Raw genomic sequence first — 13,537 nt, 5'->3', positions numbered from 1 at the left:
CCAGGTTGTACGCCGCCTTCCGCCTGAATGCAGCTGAGATAGGCTCCAGCACCCCCCCGCGACCCTGAAAGAGACAAGCGGTAGAAAATGGATGGATGGCTAGCTTATGATATCTGCATTGTTTCAGCCCGCGACCCCGAAAGGGACAAGCGGCAGAAAATGGATGGATGGATGGATTCCTAGCTTATGATATCTGCATTGTTTCAGCCCCTGGAACTACGTTATGTTTTAAGAATATGCCAAGTGCTGAAACAAAAAGAAGCTGTGGGACAAATATTACCCCCTTACTGCCTTTTGGACACCCCTGCTCTCATCACCTGACCTTTGAGGGCCCCTCCCTGGAACTTGTTGACACTGTCAGGCGTGTGGGTGTGTGATTTAGGGAAACACGCACAATGGCAGATCCATGAATCAGGTCACTGAATGACACAGTTTCAGTGCACACTGCTCCACATAAAAGACCTCTCGGGGATATAAAGCGGAAGAAGGCGACTTTAGGAGGAAGTAAAAGGGAACTTTAAGAGCCCGTTATCTCATCTAAGAATCGCCTTCAATGCTATTTTTTTTGTTGCCATGCCACTTAACAATGAGGTGCTTTGTGCATTATTTTGGGCTCTTAAAACACACATAAGTGAAGAGCGCTCTCTGGTGTTTGAGAGTGTAATTGTTATTGTCAACAACATGCTGGAAAAAAACCTCAGCATCCCAGGTCACCATCCTTCAAGTCCTATAGTCTAATAAATATATTACTACAGCTTGTATAAGAACACACTTTAAATGATCAATGAAGAAATAAAAGGATTAAAAGAACAACATTACCTCATGTTTACGTTGCTGTCGCCATCTGTTGGTACCAGCATCCACCACCAAGCCATAACCATGAATTGTAGGAAATACTGCTGGCAAATGCTAAAAGTTTAGAGAGAGATTTTATAGTCTCAGGGTGAGGAAGTGCCAAACCCCTAAATATACTGATACTCTCACAAGGCTAGTTTTACAAAGGGGAGAACTGGATTTGTTGTCAGTTTTTACTCTCGTGCCAATCGCTCATCATCAAAGTATCTTTCAATAATCAAAAGCTGAAGCTGTTGGCTTGAAATGTGTTTCCCTCTCATTTTCCAACTCACAGTAACAAGGAAGTAAATAAACTACCAGGCCCTCAGAAACATTCCGACAACCACCATGGAGTTGTTTGTCACAATGTACAGTACCAGTATATGTGAAATGTATTAATAATGGGGCTGTCAAAGTTAAGACGTTAATGCATGTGATTAATGACCTAAAACTGATCACATCAAATGTATAAACACAGATTGGTCCTTCGGTTTATCTTGACTGCACATGCGTTTTCACCTTAGTTGCAGATGGATACCATAAAGGCATTGTAAAGTGACAAAGGACTTAAAGTGAGTATTATTTGCGGATGATACAACTGTGTTTTTGTTCAGGACAGAACACACAGAAGCTAATACAAATAATAACAGAAGAAATAAACAAATTAAAAAAGATGGTTTGACAAAAACAGACTTTCTTTGAATCTCAGTAAAACTAAAATAATGCTATTTGGTAACAGTAGAAGAGAAAGTCAAACACAAATACAAATAGACGGAGCAGATATTGAAAGGGTAAAAGAAAACACATTCTTGGGTATAATAATAGATGATAAAATGAACTGTAAGTCTCATGTAAAAAATATACAACATAAAGTAAGAAGAAACATGTCAACAATGAATACAGCAAAACATGTTCTAGACCAAAAATCACTTCATATTATTTACTGCTCACTAGTGTTACCATATCCGAGTTATTGTGCAGAAATAACTACAAAAGTACACTTCATTCACTAACTGTGTTACAAAAAAGATCAGTTAGAATAATACATAATGTTGGATGAGAACATGCAAACCCTATTTACTGAATCAAAAATATTGACATTCAACGATTTGGTGAATTTGCAAACAGCTAAAATTATGGATAAAGCAAACTATAACCTGCTACCCAAGAATGTACAACAATTCTTCTCAACAAAAGAGGAGAAATATAACCTTAGAGGAAAATCAAATTTAAAACATTTGTATGCTCGTACAACACTTACAACCTTTAGCATATCAGTATGTGGAATTAAATTATGGAATGGATTAACCAAATAAATCAAACAAAGCACCAATATGATTCAGTTTAAGAGACTGTTCAAACTACAAGTATTCACAAAGTACACAGAATTATGATGAACATCTTGAACCCTTTTTTTTTGGAGATAAAGATTATGTATTTAATATTTGTTTACTTACTATGGTATATTATTTATGTATTATGTATTCACTGTTCTGTTACAGAGAACAAGGAAATAGGATAAAATTGCTATTGTATGAAACGAGTTAGGATTAAATAAACTCAGCTTCTTCCGATTCCTTTTCGGACGCACTGTAATGAAACAACTGGAAATATGTGATGCATTACATTGTATAGTATGCATGTTCGAAATAAACTGAAACTGAACTGAATGCATACACCAGTGAAAAGGTAAGTGAGGTGACTCCGGCTGGTGTGCTCCGTGGTACATTTTGCTTCAAATTACAACAGGATGGAACTTTAAATAAAAATGTTGCCAAGTTCTGGGCAAATAAATGACGTTCATTTAAGTGAAACACTTAATAAATGTTTGTCTGACTATAAAATTGCACTTGTGTCAAAATGTTTTGTTTTTTTAAAAGGTAATTTAAATCATACAAATAAATAATTTACTGTGATGAATCACAATTAATTAAAATGTGATTAATCTGATTTTAAAAATGTATTAAATGCCAGCCCTAATGTATATATGGGTGTGTGTGATGACCTTCTCGCGGGGTGTGTGTGATGACCTTCTCGCGAGCATCAAGGCTAACAAACGTGTTAAACTAGTAAACTAGCTAATAATAAGTTTACTAAAAACAAGTATAACCCATAATCTAAACCAGGGGTCACCAACGCGGTGCCCGCGGGCGCCAGGTAGCCCGTAAGGACCAAATGAGTAGCCCGCCAGCCTGTTCTAAAAATAGCTCAAATAGCAGCACTTACCAGTGAGCTGCCTCTATTTTTTAAATTTTATTTATTTACTAGCAAGCTGGTCTCGCTTTGCCCGACATTTTTAATTCTAAGAGAGACAAAACTCAAATAGAATTTGAAAATCCAAGAAAATATTTTAAAGACTTGGTCTTCACTTGTTTAAATAAATTCATTAATTTTTTTACTTTGCTTCTTATAACTTTCAGAAAGACAATTTTAGAGAAAAAAATACAACATTAAAAATGATTTTAGGATTTTTAAACACATATACCTTTTTACCTTTTAAATTCCTTCCTCTTCTTTCCTGACAATTTAAATCAATGTTCAAGTAAATTTATTTTTTTATTGTAAAGAATAATAAATACATTTTAATTTAATTCTTCATTTTAGCTTCTGTTTTTTCGATGAAGAATATTTGTGAAATATTTCTTCAAACTTATTACGATTAAAATTTTAAAAAAATATTCTGGCAAATCCAGAAAATCTGTAGAATCACATTTAAATCTTATTTCAAAGTCTTTTGAATTTCTTTTAAAATTTTTGTTCTGGAAAATCTAGAAGAAATAATGATTTGTCTTTGTTAGAAATTTAGCTTGGTCCAATTTGTTACATATTCTAACAAAGTGCAGATTGGATTTTAAACCTATTTAAAACATGTCATCAACATTCTAAAATTAATCTTAATCAGGAAAAATTACTAATGATGTTCCGTAAATTCTTTAAGTTTTTCTATTTTTTTTGGTTGAATTTTGAATTTTAAAGAGTCGAAATTGAAGATAAACTATGTTTCAAAATGTAATTGTCATTTTTTTCGTGTTTTCTCCTCTTTTAAACCGTTCAATTAAGTGTAAATATAATTAATTATTAATAATAACATAGAGTTACAGGTAAATTGAGCAAATTGGCTATTTCTGGCAATGTATTTAAGTGTGTATCAAACTGGTAGCCCTTCACATTAATCAGTACCCAAGAAGTAGCTCTTGGTTTCAAAAAGGTTGGTGACCCCTGATCTAAACTATAGCATTCCCTGCACACTTGAGGGGAACAATTGCTTTGTTATAAAGCCATTGCATAAAAGCCTAGAAAGACTACATTACAAACACAAAAGGTCCTCTCGCCTCTGGACTAGACTACGTAGGGGGAACCATGTTCCTAAATATGTCAATTTCCATGCGACAATTATGCAATGAATGTGACAACCAACCTCACCTACCTACAAATGTATTGGAAGGTATTAATTAAAAATGATGTTTATCCTTGTGGCTCTAGTTTGCACTGGTCAGTATGATGCAATGCAGTTCTACACCCCTGCATAATGCAGTCACCGTGGTGTACAGTATGTGGGAGTTGAAATTGAGTTTTTGTTTTGTTTTCTATGCATGCTAATCGTACGTGGGCAATATGTATTATTTCTTGCTCATTTTTGGGTTTTCCGGTGTGTTTTACTTTGTGACAGTATGCAGAAATGGCGCCGCTGAAGTGGCAGCTGGTTGCACCAGCTTTGTTCTCCTTTAATGTTTCTCCTTTGTGTTTCTTTTGTTTTCACCTTATCTTTGTGGACTTTTTGTATTTGCACTGCAACCACATCATTGTTCTATTGTGGGATAAATAAAGTCTATCCTATCCTAAAAATAAAGATGTGATATTGCTCATATATCTCATTACATCGTGCTGGTGAGCGCACTGCAGGGGTCAAAGTGTACGTAGCGACGTCCGCTAACTAAATCCTCCAGTATTAAAGGGGCAAGGGTTAAAGTTGGGATTAGAGCAGCTAAATGTAGCATTCTTCAAGAGCAATATGTCAACTGCATTGCTGTAAAGACTATTTAAACAATATCTGCTGTTCAGAAAGCACTGTTTGGGAGGGGGAACTACATATAGTACCTTCCATACAGGCACCTCTGCACGTATGACTGACAGCTCACATGTGCTATAGAAGTGTGTGTGTTGCCTTGTGAGCGCTGACATGACAGCTGAAGTTGCGCGTATAGTTACCTGCGCTTGCATATATGTAGTGTTGCTGAATGGGCCACACTGACAGGACTCTGTTGGCTGTGCAGCACATGGCCCCGGACACCTGCTCACACACACACACACACATACACACACACACACACACACACAAGGAAAGCTGTTATGATGTGAACAAACTTGCAGGACAAGCAGCTGGCTGGCAGACAAGTGTAGAGAAAAGGGTTCTCTGTTGACGCCTTGTTCTCACTTTTACGTTCCCTCAATCAGCCGCGCACTCTTAGTGCACCCTGAGAGGTGTGAGCAGCTATAACAGCCAGATGTCAAGCATTTTAAATCAGGAAATAAAGAAATATGACATATTGGGTAAAAGCAGTGTAGAATAATGTTTTGGTTTTACTGTTGAAATACTGTATTAAACAGAAGTTGTCTTCACTCCCAACTATACACGCACAGCACTATTTAGAAATTGTGCTTAAAATGAAGCAGTATACGGCTGTGCACTACTGCATTGCACCGCAATAAAAAATTGTTTAATTTACAACAGTTCCATGAAAAACATACCTTTGTAAAGCAATATTTAGTTGAGTTTTGGTATTGCATCCATTTAGAATTTAATTGTGCAAGTAGGTGTTCAAAGTACAAAAAATACACTATTAAAAGTATGAGTGAATAGAAGTTAAGTGTTGACATTGATGTGATTACAAAGTCCCCATCGTCTTTTGTATATGCCTGAGCAATTAAAACAGGGATGACAAACTTCATTTTAGCTCAGGGGCCGCATGGAGGAAAAGCTGTGCACACGTGGGCCGGACTATTAAAATCATGGCATTAAAACAAAAAAAAATAAAGACAACTTCATATTGTTTTCTTTGTCTTACTTTGGCCAAAAATAGAACAAAAACTGTCTGAAAATATTACAATAAAAATATTTTTAAAAATACTGGCAGCGGTGAAGCTTGGATCCATGAAGGAAAGAAGAAAGTGAATGAATGTTTATAACTGAATACATTTACATATGCATAAAAATGTGTTGTCTTTTGTTTTATTTTTTTTACTGAATTAAGTAACGTTTATGACCACCTTTTACTAAAACACAATATAGAATGTGAGATACAACAGGATAATTGCATACAGTTGTCATTTGTTTTCAAAACGGTTACAAAAAAGTGGGACCACAGTAAATTTTTATGACTTGATGGGTTCTCTCAGACCCCATTTTAAAAATTCCCAGCGCCAACACTGATGCAGTATTGGTGCGTGCAAAACAAGCAGCCTGCGGGCCGGTTCTGATACTAATCAAATATCATCTCGGGGGCCATAGATAATTCATTCGTGGGCTGATCTGGCCCGCGGGCCTTGACTCTGACACATAGGAATTAAAAAGGACCCCTTTAATCTAATCTTATTTGAATTGTAGAGACCGAGTATATGACAAGCTTTTAACAAAGCAGGATGTGATCATGTACTGAGAACACACAGAGGCCGTCAGTGGCGCTGAAGTGGTGCCTGATGTTACCCAGAAAGATTTGGGCTAGTGGCAAGAAGAAGCTTAATGCAGCTAAAATTACACAGGACGAGTATCGGCACTATTAAAGGCACAATAAACAAACTATGAGCGGTGAAGGGTTTTCTACAAATACACGTGCAATATAAATATAGGCTTGGTTGTACACAGATTTAGCCGTAGTTAACACCTCACAATTTATTTTGGGTTTAACACACAGTTTCATTTATTGTGAACTATACCATAAACAAATGACTCAATTGAAACAGTTACTGTGGTTCCAGTTTATAATTAATGAAGTGATAAAGGTTACAGCCTTTTTTAATGCAACTATTTGATATGATACATTCACATTAAGCACTATTTAGATAACAGATTTAGGCCATTTTACAACAACTTCATAGGTTTAGTGTTGAATGAAGTAATCAAATACAAACATTAGCCACTAGTGTATCTATACAGCTGATTTGGATCCAACGATAAGATTTGATTGGTTTTGTTATGATATAAGAACATTTCATGACAACTTTTACACTTAGATAATACTTTGCAATGTTATAGTTCACTGATAACATATAGCCCAACTTTTGTATATGCATGCCAAGTAAAATTACTAATTTTCACAACAATTATTTTCAGTAGTGATGAATTAAGTACACTCCGCTACAACTTTTACATTTAGATATAATTTTGCAATCTTATTGTTCACTGATAATTTTTTAAACGCAGTCAACAACTTTGACATGTGATTAACTATTTTTGAACACATATTTGATTAGTGATGAATGGAGTGTATCAAACAGCAACTTTTACATGAAAGATTACGTACCTTTTTTAGACAGTCAGCTATAGCTTGCAGTACTGTATTTACTAATCAGATACCAAATTTAACTCTTTAAACCATAGCGAGAATGTTTCAAATGGTACTTACCAATTTAGAAATTATAGACCTGTTTCTATACTTCCACAATTTTCTAAAATCATTGAACAACTGTTCAATAACAGATGAGAGTTTCACAAACAAAAATAGAACACTTCCTGAGAACCAATATGGATACAGAGCTAATATTTCAACTTTGATAGCTTCAATTGAAATTACCAATGCAACATATAGTAAAAAATGTGCAGCGGCAGTGTTTATGGATCTAACTAAAGCATTTGACGCAATTAATCACAATATTTTAATAAAAAAATTAGCACGGTATCGCATCAGAGGGTTGGTCTTAAAATGGTTTAGAAGTTACTTAAAGGCCTACTGAAACCCACTACTACCGACCACGCAGTCTGATAGTTTATATATCAATTGATGAAATCTTAACATTGCAACACATGCCAATACGGCCGGGTAAACTTATAAAGTGCAATTTTAAATTTCCCGCCACACTTCCGGTTGAAAACGTCTAGATATGATGACGTATGTGCGTAACGTCAACAATTGATAGGGAAGTATTCGGACCCATTGAATCCAATACAAAAAAGCTCTGTTTTCATCCCAAAATTCCACAGTATTCTGGACATCTGTGTGGGTGAATCTTTTGCAATTTGTTTAATGAACAATGGAGACTGCAAAGAAGAAAGCTGTAGGTGCGATCGGTGTATTAGCGGCGGACTACAGCAACACAACCAGGAAGACTTTGAGGATAGCAGACGCGCTAGCCGAACGACCTCACCTTGACTTCCTCCGTCTCTGGGCTGCCAACTGCATCGGTGATCGGGTGAAGTCCATCGTCGTACCGTCGATCGCTGGAACGCAGGTGAGCACGGGTCGTGATGAACAGATGAGAGCTGGCGTAGGTGCAGAGCTAATGTTTTTAGCATAGCTCTGTCGAGGTTCCGTAGCTAAGTTAGCTTCAATGGCGTCGTTAGCAACAGCATTGCTAAGCTTCACCGAGCTGGAAAGCATTAACCGTGTATTTACATGTCCAGAGTTTGGTAGTATTGTTGATCTTCTGTCTATCCTTCCATTGAGGGACTTATTTGTTTTGTTTCTATATGCAGCAAAGCCTGATGCTATCACGTTAGCTCAGTAGCTAGAGAGCTTCGCCGATGTATTGTCGTGGAGATAAAAGTCACTGTGAATGTCCATTTCGCATTCTCGACTCTCATTTTCAAGAGGATATAGTATCCGAGGTGGTTTAAAATACAAATCCGTGATCCACAATAGAAAAAGGAGAGAGTGTGGAATCCAATGAACCCTTGTACCTAAGTTACGGTCAGAACGAAAAAACATATGTTCTGCATTGCACGCTAGTCCTTCACTTTCACGTTCCTCATCCACGAATCTTTCATCCTCGCTCAAATTAATGGGGTAATCGTCGCTTTCTCTGTCCGAATCTCTCTTGCTGCTGGTGTAATTAATAGGAAAATGTGAGCAGTCCTTCCTCCGGTGTCGTCACGCTACTTCCGGTAGGGGCAAGGCTTTTTTTAATCAGAGACCAAAAGTTGCGAACTTTATCGTCGTTGTTCTATACTAAATCTTTCAGCAAAAATATGGCAATATCACGAAATGATCAAGTATGACACATAGAATGGATCTGCTATCCCCGTTTAAATAAAAAATTTCATTTCAGTAGGCCTTTAACCAACAGGAAGCAATACGTGAAGCTAGGCGAACACACATCTACAACGCTAAATATATCCTGTGGTGCACCCCAGGGATCAATACTAGGACCAAAAGTGATCAATCTTTATATAAAAGATATTTGTAAAGTTACAAAAGATTTAAAGTTAGTATTATTTGCGGATGATACAATTGCGTTTTGTTCAGGAGAGAACACACAGAAGCTAATACAAATAATAACAGAAGAAATTAACAAATTAAAAAGATGGTTCGACAAAAACAGACTATCCTTAAACCTCAGTAAAACTAAAACATTGCTATTAGGTAACAGTAAAAGGGAAAGTCAAACACAAATACAAATAGATGGAATATAAATTGAAAGAGTAAATGAAACCAATCTTCTAGGTATAATGCTCGATGATAAAATGAACTGGAAATCTCATATAAAAAATATACAACATAAAGTGGCAAGAAACACGTCAATAATGAATAAAGCAAAACATGTTCTAGACCAAAAATCACTTCATATTCTCTACTGCTCGCTAGTGTTACCATATCTGAGTTATTGTGCATAAATATGGGGAACCAACTACAGAAGTACACTTTATTCATTAACCGTGTTACAAAAAAGATCAGTTGGAATAATACATAATGTTGGATATAGAGAACATTCAAACCCTTTATTTATTGAATCGTAAATACTGAAATTCCATGACATAGCGAATTTGCAAACAGCTAAAATTATGCACAAAGCAAACTATAATCTGCTACCCAAGAATATACAACAATTATTCTCAAAAAGAGAAATATAAACTTAAGAGAACATTTTAATTCAAAACATTTGCACGCATGCACAACACTTAAGACCTTCAGTATATCAGTATGTGGAATTAAATTATGGAATCGATTAAGTAAAGAAATCAAACAATGTACTAATATGATCCACTTCAAAAAACTCTTCAAACTTAGTGTTTACAAAGTACAAAGAAGAAGAACCATGATAAACATTCCAAATATTTCATCCATCCATTTATTTTCTAGATAATCTTATTTATCTCACCATATGAAATATAACTTACTACCCTAATTATTTATGTATTTATTCTTAATGTCATTAGTTATGGAGTATATTGTGAATAAACCGAGAACAGGAAGTGAACAAAAGTTTTAGCAACAGCTATGTAAAGGAAAAGGGGCAGGATTAAATAAGCTATGCTTCTTCCTACTTCTTTTCGAACACATTGACTAGAGAAACTGGACATTGTGATGTATCATGTTGCATGCATGCATGTTCCAAATAAACACAAACTAAACTCAACTGTGCAGGGTAAGCAGGAGCTCTGTGATATGGGCCAAACTGGGACAACAGCCATGCTTCTATTATTATCATACAACCATCAGTGTGCAGCGCAACTATCATCATGCACCCTAAAAATGACACGCTGATTATACAAAATGAGAGTTATGCACAAATCCACCTTGTTTACTAGCAAGGACCCATCTCAATTGCAATGATCTGTAATACCCACTTCTTTATAGGGTAGTGCTTAAGTATAGCCAGTGTGGCTGCAGGACCACCTTGCACAACATCAGTCAATATAAGAGGTGTTGCTTACAAACACCTGATGACAAGGTAAAAAAAAATCATGTGATTATGTGATGATAAATGGTGTCAAGAAAAAGCACAACAACAGTGGCTGGGGATGACAAGAATCAAAATGGCGTTGCAGAGAGAGAGAGAAAGAGAGAGAGATGTAGAAAAATTGCACATATAGCAATTAAAAAGCTGAGAAATTACAACATTTTACGATTTTAAAAGGTTGGTTTTGCACTGCGGAAGACATTAAAAATAAGTAGTGTTTTATAGAAACGCGAGACGCCACATATCAAAAGTGTTATTGACAAACGTATCAGGCAGTTTCCTGAACAAAAGAAGCAATGCGCGCTATGTTGAAGGATTTAACTTTTACACCACATCTCTTTGCAACTGCACCCACATCTCAACACACACTTACACCGTCACTTGACATTAAATAACCCGTTTTTACCAATCGCACACGACAGAAAACCATGCCATGTTTGAATGTGTTGGCAACTTTCCTGACAATGGAGTCGGAGCGGCGACCGCCATAGTGACAGATGTAAACGGTTGGCTCCCCCAAATACAGCCGAATGGTGGCACATAAGCCAGGTGTTGTGACACATATGAAGACATGTTGTCACCGCGGGAGTCACCTGTGACTTGGACACCGTGACATTTTATGTATACGAGCTTTAACAGTAAATAATCTCCACCACGTCACTTGAAGTCAACGGTCGGACTGTGTTAGTTGGGAAAACATATCCATGTATTAAAAGCCAAAACGGAAGCTCACACGGACCCAGTGGCGTGCGATCGATAGAGCGTAGATTCACTTTTAATATGCACGCCAACATTTCCCGCCAGGTGCCATCCGTTCGGGTCAATTTAGCGCGAATTGTGCAAAATTGTTGACGGCGCGTATTACTTCGAGTCGGTTTTCCCGGAATAAAAGTTGTTATTCGGCGGCGGCGAGGCGCGACAAACGTGTCCGGGGGAAGCCCAAAGCCTCTGCTATCGAACCGGAACGTTCGGCGAGTCGTTGCGGGCGTGCACTTGTTACATTTGTGGGGAATGGCAGGAGGAAGAAACACAAACGGGACAGCGCCAGTTCCATGGAGTACGCTAGATCAGCTGCTGGCAGTTGCTGTTTTCAATCACGTCCGCAGAGAGGCATCATATGCGTTACCGAAGAGCCTGTGGAATTACTCCGAAGACATCCACTGTCCTGTCTCGTCACACTGCGTGGACACTTGAAGGTATTCTTATATTGTTTGTTTTTTTTTAAAGAAAAACTGACACTTTTGGGACTTTTTCCGCCATTTCTCCTTTTTTGTCTCGCTGCCTTTCTGTTGAACTATCCGAGCCATAACCTTCCTAAAGAGTAGTTTTTGGGGTGTGTGGAACTAAAGCAGACATGGCAGAGACATCGGCAGCTCCGGCCAAAGCCAAGAAGGCCCCCAAGCCCAAGAAGCCCGCTTCTCATCCCAAGTACTCGGACATGATCATAGCGGCCATCATCCACGACGCCAGCCGAGGTGGCGCGTCCCGTCAGTCGGTCCAGAAGTACGTCAAGAAGAACTTCAAGGTGGGCGACAACGCGGATGTTCAGACTAAACTGGCCCTCAAGCGGATGTTGGCGTCCGGGGAGCTGCGCCACACCAAAGGCACTGGTGCCTCCGGATCCTTCAGGCTCGCCAAGCCGGAGGACTCCAAAAAGACCGCCGTCAAAAAGTCTCCCGCCAAGAAGCGGGCGGTCGTCAGGGCCAAGCCGGCCGCGAAGAAGCTGAAGAAGGTGTCCAAGCCGGCCGCCAAGAAGCTGAAGAAGGTGTCCAAGCCCAAGAGCGTGACCAAGACACCGGAGAAACCCAAGAAAGCGGCCGCCAAGAAGAGCAAGAAAGTGACCCCCAAGAAGACTCCGCCGGCCAAAGCCAGGAAGGTGACCACGAAGGCCAAGGTGACCAAACCCAAAGCAAAGCCAGCCAAGAAAGCGGCCAAGCACAAGGCAAGGTCCCCCAAGAAGGCTGCCAAAGGAGGCAAAAAGAAGTAAATGGACATGATCAGAGACTATGTAAATATTCCTAAAGGACGTTTTCGTATATGTATTGTATTTTTTTTTTAAAGTTCCATGCAAACTTCTGCTGTTTTTAGTAGTTTCCTCTCTGCTGCACCATGACATGTTGGAACGGTATTACAGTGTACATGATCATGCATATATACAGTATATGTATATTCACAACTGTGTGGTCCTGCGTTTAATACTGTACCAGATCCCTTCATTCCATCCTCTTAATTGTTCAAATCCAAACTTAAATTAACATTACTTTGGAATTCCATCCAATAAAACACCTAAAAATGTTTTTTTTCTCATGAATTATGACGAAACAGAGGGCTGACGTCACATACGAATAGTGGCACAAAGGATCAAGAGTTTTCATTGGACACTTAACGTATACGTCATTATGTACATTTTTCATCTTAAAATTAGTATCAGTAATACAAGCGGTAGATGGATGTACATTTCACATGATGTCACTTACTGCTAGCTTTGTGCCATCAGTGGAAATCAATGACGTAAAAGGCTTTGCAGACACTCACTTATGGGAGAAGCCATTCATTTAACATGCCACAGTGCCCCCCGCTGGCGATTTGTAGGAACGGCCTGCGAGATGGAGAAATGTTTATGAACACATTTGCGTACATTTTAAATACCGTAACGGCACTGATAGGTTTGTAGTTACAAGTAGACGCCGTCAAATGTGACAGAATAAGCACAAACATTCATGCAAACATTAAATTAAAGTCACCTGGTGTGTTCTTTTGAGATCAGTTCACTTTCATTATGAAAAACCTTCATAAAACCAGCAGGTAT

General features: G+C 38.1%; 1 protein-coding gene across 1 annotated transcript; it reads left to right on the top strand.

The window, feature by feature from the left end:
- The first annotated feature begins 11,730 nt into the window (after positions 1-11,730).
- LOC133655610 (histone H1.0-B) lies at positions 11,731-13,024 on the top strand. The gene has a single exon (XM_062055914.1). It carries the CDS (start codon positions 12,083-12,085, stop codon positions 12,713-12,715), a length of 633 nt encoding a protein of 210 aa, XP_061911898.1. The 5' UTR covers positions 11,731-12,082; the 3' UTR covers positions 12,716-13,024.
- Positions 13,025-13,537: the final 513 nt, after the last annotated feature.

The sequence above is a fragment of the Entelurus aequoreus genome, linkage group LG08 (assembly GCF_033978785.1).
Source record: "Entelurus aequoreus isolate RoL-2023_Sb linkage group LG08, RoL_Eaeq_v1.1, whole genome shotgun sequence".
Taxonomy (NCBI): domain Eukaryota; kingdom Metazoa; phylum Chordata; class Actinopteri; order Syngnathiformes; family Syngnathidae; genus Entelurus; species Entelurus aequoreus.
The sequence above is the reverse complement of the archived record's forward strand: the minus strand, read 5'-3'. Positions and strand labels throughout refer to the sequence as shown.